General features: G+C 41.8%; 1 protein-coding gene across 1 annotated transcript in view; it reads right to left on the reverse strand.

Moving 5' to 3' along the window:
- The window catches only part of LRRIQ4 (leucine-rich repeats and IQ motif containing 4), a 25,606-nt gene continuing 19,043 nt past the window's right edge, over positions 1-6,563 (reverse strand). The window contains exons 5-6 of the mRNA XM_011949016.1: positions 5,126-5,322; positions 1-295 (exon numbers count right to left, since the gene is read on the reverse strand). Of these exons, the coding sequence (XP_011804406.1) occupies positions 143-295; positions 5,126-5,322 (350 nt within the window). The 3' untranslated portion in view covers positions 1-142. The remainder of the gene's footprint in view (positions 296-5,125; positions 5,323-6,563) is intronic.

Consider the following 6,563-nt stretch of genomic DNA (forward strand, 5'->3'; position numbering starts at 1 on the left):
TTTCAGTAAAAGTAAGAATCATTTATTTTTACACACAAACATAATTTTGTGAATAATTTTAATGCAGTAGGCATCTAATTCCTAGATATTTTGCCTTCTTAATCCGTCTAGGTCCATTACCCCAATTTATCAATTTATAGGATTATTTCTTTTTTCCCTTTCCTGGTTTTCCTTTTACATCCTTCTTTCCTTTCTTATCTTTTGGAGAAGTCTTTCCTTTCTTTCGTGGTTTTAGTAGTTCACCGAATTTCCCAAATCCTTTCCGTACCATTGTTCCACGCCACCACGCCTGAATCTGAAAACAAAATAAACCCATATTCAGCATCGGCTGGTATCACAATGAACTGGAGACTGTTAAATCTCTTTATTCTGATACATGGTCTTGAAGATGTGGAGAATGGGATGTGATCAGAACTCTAAATTTTATTTTCTATCTTTCTCAATTGGCCAGGCATTCAGACAAATTTAAAAAAAAATGCATTTATTGCTTTTTATGTGCCAGGGCCTGTTCTAGACTTTTGGGCAACAGCAGAGAAATAACTGTCTCAACTTTATGGAGCTCACATTCCAGTGAGGGAAGAGACGGTAAAAAATAAACACATGAATGTTTAATTTGACAGACGGTGATGAGTGCTATGGAGAGCGACCATGCATGGTGAGGGGATCTGAGTGCCTATGCCCTGCCTTCCTGCTCCTTACTGGGCTGTCTGTGCTCCTGCCTAAAGCCAGCCCTCACTTGTTCCCTGGATCCTATTCCCTCCTACCTACCCAGCAACACCCCTCCTCTAGTAGCAGACTTGTCCAGTGGCTCCCCATTTCTCTCTGAATAGAAGCCAAAGTCCTTATATGGCTTACAAGGCCCTCTCTGATCTGCCTCCTCAATTCTGACCCCTCTAACCTCTTAACTCCCCTTTCCCTGGCTCACTCTGCTCCATGTAGGCCTCCTCCCTGCTCAGACACACAGGCATAGTTGTGACTCAGGGCCTGTACATTCGCTGCTTCCTTTGCCTGGAACTCTTCTTAGTATTCAGATGGCTCACCTCTCCGCTGCTTCAAGGGTTTGCTCGATTGTCATTGCTATGGACTGAACTGTGTTGCCCCAAATTCATATGTTGAAGCCCTAATCCCCAGTGTGATGGAAATTGGAAAAGAGGCTTTGGGGAGATGATTAGATTTAGATGAAGTCATAACGGTGGGGCCCTCATGATGAGATTAGTGGCCTTATAGGGAGAGACATCAGAGAGTTAGCACTCTCTAGTGCAATTTCTCTCTCTCTCTCTCTCTCTCTCTCTCTGTCTCTCTCTTTCTGCCATATGAAGACACAGGGAGAAGTCAGCTTCTACAGGCCAGGAAGAGGGCCTTCACCAGACTCCAATCAGACTCTGACCTTAGACTTCTGGCCTCCAGAACTGTGAGAAAATACAGTTCCGTTGTTTAAGCCACCTGTTCTATGGTATTTTGTTGTGGCAGCCTAAGCTAAGACTGTCATCTTTTCAATGAGGCCTACTCTGACAATCTTATTTAAATTACCCACTTCCCCACCTCCAAACACTACTGGCAATTTCAGTTCCCCTTAGGGTGACCTTGTTTTTTTTGTTTTTTGTTTTTTTTTTCCCACAGTAGCACTCTCTAACGTAGTATTTAATTTTATGTTTTATATTTCATGCTTTTATTTCCCCCCTACTAGATTTTAAGTGCTGTGAGGACATAAATATTTGTTTTGTTCACTGATGTATCTCAGTGCTTAGAACAGTGCCTGGTACATAGTAGAAGCTCAATAAATGTTTGTTAAATGAATGAACAAATGAAAGAGGTGGCTGGGGGTATGCTGTTTTATATAAGGTGTATCAAGGAAGGGCTCTCTGATAAGAGGACGTTTAAGCAGAGATGGAATGAAGTGAGGGCCAGAATCTTGCCCGTATCTGAGGGAAGCATCTCTGGGCACAGGAAAAGCCAGTATTAAGGCCCTGAGCCAGGAGCACGCTTGGTCCTTGGAAGAACACCAGGTATCTGCTTGTGACTGAAGCCCAGTGAGAGTAGGAAAGATGAGATGGGTAGTGAAAACAGCAGACTGATCAGGATCCAGGGAACAGCACTACTCTCTAGAGGCAGTTTAGAAATTTATGGGACTTTTTATTGTCTTAAGGTTAAGTAGTCTTCAATTGTGTGGTCTGTACCCTGGTCTACAAAGCCTTTCCAACGGTGTGCAGGCATGGATAGGTGGAAGACAGTCCATTTCCTGAGCTTCAGCTTCCATATGCATCCCTTCCTAAAATCATCCCGAGAACGTAACTGCAGATCCCCCATCCCAGTTGCCCCTTTGGTGCTCTACAGAGGAAGGGCATGCCTTGAACCCACCTGAATCTCACTATAGTGCATTGTCCTGGATTCCAAAAATCATTAGGACACACACACACACACACACACACACAAGACAATTCAAAGTACAAGTGTTGATGAGAAAATGAATGACTCTAAGGATTGGTTAACCAATCCTTTTTGCAAGACAGGTGGTTTCTAATTCTACCTTCAAGAAAAATAAGGGAAACCTAGTTGACGTGTCAGCTAAGACCTGCTATCAATTTGGGGGATATAAATCTGGAAGAAGTTCAGAGATGTATGAAGCATTGTTTTTTTAAAATAAAACATTACAGGCAAAAAAAGCTTCTTCCGTTCTCATTAACTAATCTGCATGAACAAGTTTTCTCAAGGCTTTCATCTGTAAAATGAAAAACAGGAGTAAAATCTGTAATAAACCCTGTGTTATTCTACTAATCATCAAGATTTATGCATGAATATATAAACAACACTAAAAAAATCCCTCTCATTTTGGTAAAAAATCCTATATGTTTAATAATTTTTAAAATTTGTAAGAAATTTTATGTTGTTTTAGGTGATTTTATACTAATAGTTATAATGTATATACATTTTTAAATTTTTAAAATTTAATTTATATAAATATTTTTGTTGCCTAGAAGTACAAAAGAGCAATCTATGAAAGACATATGTGTATATATATAACCTTAGGATCAATTTTGAGGGGAAAGTAGAATGGAAGTACATGTTTAAGAAGAAAAGATATAGCCGGGCGCGGTGGCTCAAGCCTGTAATCCCAGCACTTTGGGAGGCCGAGACGGGCGGATCACGAGGTCAGGAGATCGAGACCATCCTGGCTAACACGGTGAAACCCCGTCTCTACTAAAAATACAAAAAAAACTAGCCAGGCGAGGTGGCGGGCGCCTGTAGTCCCAGCTACTCCGGAGGCTGAGGCAGGAGAATGGCGTAAACCCGGGAGGCGGAGCTTGCAGTGAGCTGAGATCCAGCCACTGCACTCCAGCCTGGGTGACAGAGCGAGACTCCGTCTCAAAAAAAAAAAAAAAAGAAAGAAAAAAAGATATAAAAATTCTGCCTATAAAATAATAACTTGTTTAAGTATTTGTAAATTGGTGTTGACAAATCATAATGATATTCAGTTTCCACTGGATACAGTTAAAATATTGTTCTAACAGCTCTATTTTAAAATGTCAACATTTAAAATTCACTGGAAATTACATCCTTTGCAATGATTTAAACTTGTGGCCAGCAATATATTAAATATCATTTTAAGAATGTGCAAGAGGGTGCATGGTTTTTCTTTTTCTTTTTTTTTTTTGAGACGGAGTCTCAAATAGTCTCAAACTATTTTTTAGTAGAGACGGGGTTTCACCATGTTAGCCAGGATCGTCTCGATCTCCTGACCTCGTGATCCGCCCGTCTCGGCCTTCCAAAGTGCTGGGATTACAGGCTTGAGCCACTGCACCCGGCCGGTGCATGGTTTTTCAAAATGCTTTCAGGAAGTATTCAATTAAAAACCACAACTTTCATTCTTTCAAGTGTAATCCATCCTGAGCATATACACATTGAAATAATTTTTTATTTTAGTTTTTGAGATAGCTGTCGCCCAGGCTGGAGTGCAGTGGCACAATCTAGGATCACTATAACCCCCGCCTCCTGGGTTCAAGCGATTCTCCTGCCTCAGCCTCCAGAGTAGCTGGGATTACAGGCACACACCACCATGCCCAGCTAATTTTTTGTATTTTTAGTAGAGACAGGGTTTCACCATGTTGGTCAGGCTGATCTTGAACTCCTGACCTTAAGTGATCCACCCACCTCAGCCTCCCAAAGTGCTGGGATTACGGGCGTGAGCCACCACGCCCAGCCTGAAATATATATTTGTATATAAATTACTTTTCTTTCTCCTTTAAATTGCTACTCAGGGATTATTTCAATTAAAAGTATGTGCTTTTGTAGGTTTTTATTATCTCTGAATTTATTTTGGAATGGTAAAAGAGGTATCACAAAAGATTTATCATAAAAGGGAGGACATTAGGTCTGATAGGGTTGAGGGCTATTGAGAGAGGATTTTACGGACCGCAGACTTGACTCCTACTCTGAGTGAAATGGAGGATTGCCAGTTTCAGTGGAGTGGTGAGCTCTAGCCCATGTTTTAACAGCATCAGTGCTACTGCTGAGCAGAAGGTATATTGTAGGGGAGCTGGCATGGAAGCAGGGACACTAGTCAAAGGGCTTATGTAGTCATCCGGCTGTGAGGTGATGGGGACTTGGGCCAGTTGGAGAATAAAGAACACTGGCTGAAGTGGACACATTCCAGAACTGTCCTACATCTCCATGGGCTCAAAGGGCTAGAGCAGAACTACAAGGATCTCAGCCCTTTGATCCTAATTAATGGCAGCTCAGAACCCTGGGCTCAGCCTCTCATCTATAAATGCTTTCATTTCTAATTTTTAAAATTTATTTTACTGCTTTTGCGAATACAAGCTTTTTTCATTCCAATGAAATAGTCCAAGAATTTGAGATTGTTTGAAATTTTGAAGTTTTGGTTTCCTTTGCCTATTTGTTGGCTTCTTATTGGACAAAGAAATAAGGGACATAAAAGACAAAAATGCTAGGGCTGACATTAAAAAATCTTCTTACCCTTAGCCCTGGGGACATAAAAGTTACTAAGTAACTTCTCTTTTCAGAAGCAGGACAAGGGTGTAAGGAGTTGCTCCACAGGAATCTGTAATGTGTTTACCATTAGACTCCCTCTAAAGCAACTGTTATCAACAATCTGGGCTGATTTTACCTTTGTTACCATTATATTCCTATTTCTGTTTTCCTGGAGGTATTTCCATATGACCTCATTGCCTTCAGCACACACTTCTTTTGGGGGTTCTTCCATGGGATTGTCCATCAGTGTCAGAACCTTAAGATTCACTAGGGAATCCAAATTCTCCGGAAGATGGGTGAGCAAGTTGTCCTCCAGCAGTAATTCTTTCAAAGCTGAAAAGATTTTTTTTTAAATGGTGGATCCATCTTAGAACAAACAATATTAACTTGTCACCTAATCCTGCCCACATAGATGAAGGATCCAATTCTGCATTTGCAAAAAGAATGAGAGGAAGGATGCACAAGATCCGACAAAACTTTTTCTACCATCTAATAAAAGTTCTAGCTCTGTTTGCTCCTTCCCATAATGAAGAGAACAGAATTCAGTCTCCAGATATTCCAAATATTTTGTTTGTTTAGAGCAACAGTTTTTAGCTGAAACTGACAGCCCACTGGGAAAAATAACTCTCAGACCCTGCTGCTCCTAAGGTCAGCGGGCTATTGTTTTTTTTTTTTTTTTTTTTGAGACAGAGTCTCTCACTTTGTTGCCCAGGCTGGAGTACAGTGGCATGATCTGGGCTTACTACAACCTCTGCCTCCCAGGTTGAAACGATTCAAGTGCCTCAGCCTTCTGAGTAGCTGGGATTCCAGGCACACGCCACCACATTTGGCTATTTTTTTTTTTTTTTTTTTTGAGAAGGAGTCTAGCTCTGTCACCCAGGCTGGAGTGCAGTGGCGCAATCTCGGCTCACTGCAACCTCCGCCTCCCAGGTTCAAGCCATTCTCCTGCCTCAACCTCCTAAGTAGCTGGGATTACAGACACCCACCACCACGCCCGGCTAATTTTTGTATTTTTAGTAGAGATGGGGTTTCACTGTATTGGCTAGTCTGGTCTCGAACTTCTGACCTCATGATCCACCTGCCTCGGCCTCCCAAAGTGCTGGAATTAGAGGCATGAGCCACCGCACCCAGCCTACAACTTCTTTATAACAATTCAAAGTTGTTGAAGCCAGTGTCCATAAATATTAGAGACAGAAAAATAGAAAACATTGAAAATTTTGAGAATATTTCACTCCTCCAGGGACCAAGGACAGGATAAAAGTTTATGGTCAGGAGCATTACTAAGGAGTATTGCATACAACCCCTTGCTTCCAGTTTTTTTTTTTTTTCCCCCGAGGTGTTGTCTCGCCGTCGCCAGGCTGGAGTGCAGTGGTGTGATTTTGGTTCACTACAACCTCTGCCTCCCGGATTCAAGCAATTCGCCTACCTCAGCCTCCCAAGTAGCTGGGATTATAGGCGTGTGCCATCACACTCAACTAATTTTGTATTTTTAGTAGAGATGGGGTTTCACCATGTTGGCCAGGCTGGTCTTGAACTCCTAACCTCAGGTGATCCGCCCACCTTGGCCTCCCAAA

This window comes from Colobus angolensis, unplaced genomic scaffold (genome assembly GCF_000951035.1).
Source record: "Colobus angolensis palliatus isolate OR3802 unplaced genomic scaffold, Cang.pa_1.0 Scaffold289, whole genome shotgun sequence".
Taxonomy (NCBI): Eukaryota; Metazoa; Chordata; class Mammalia; order Primates; family Cercopithecidae; genus Colobus; species Colobus angolensis.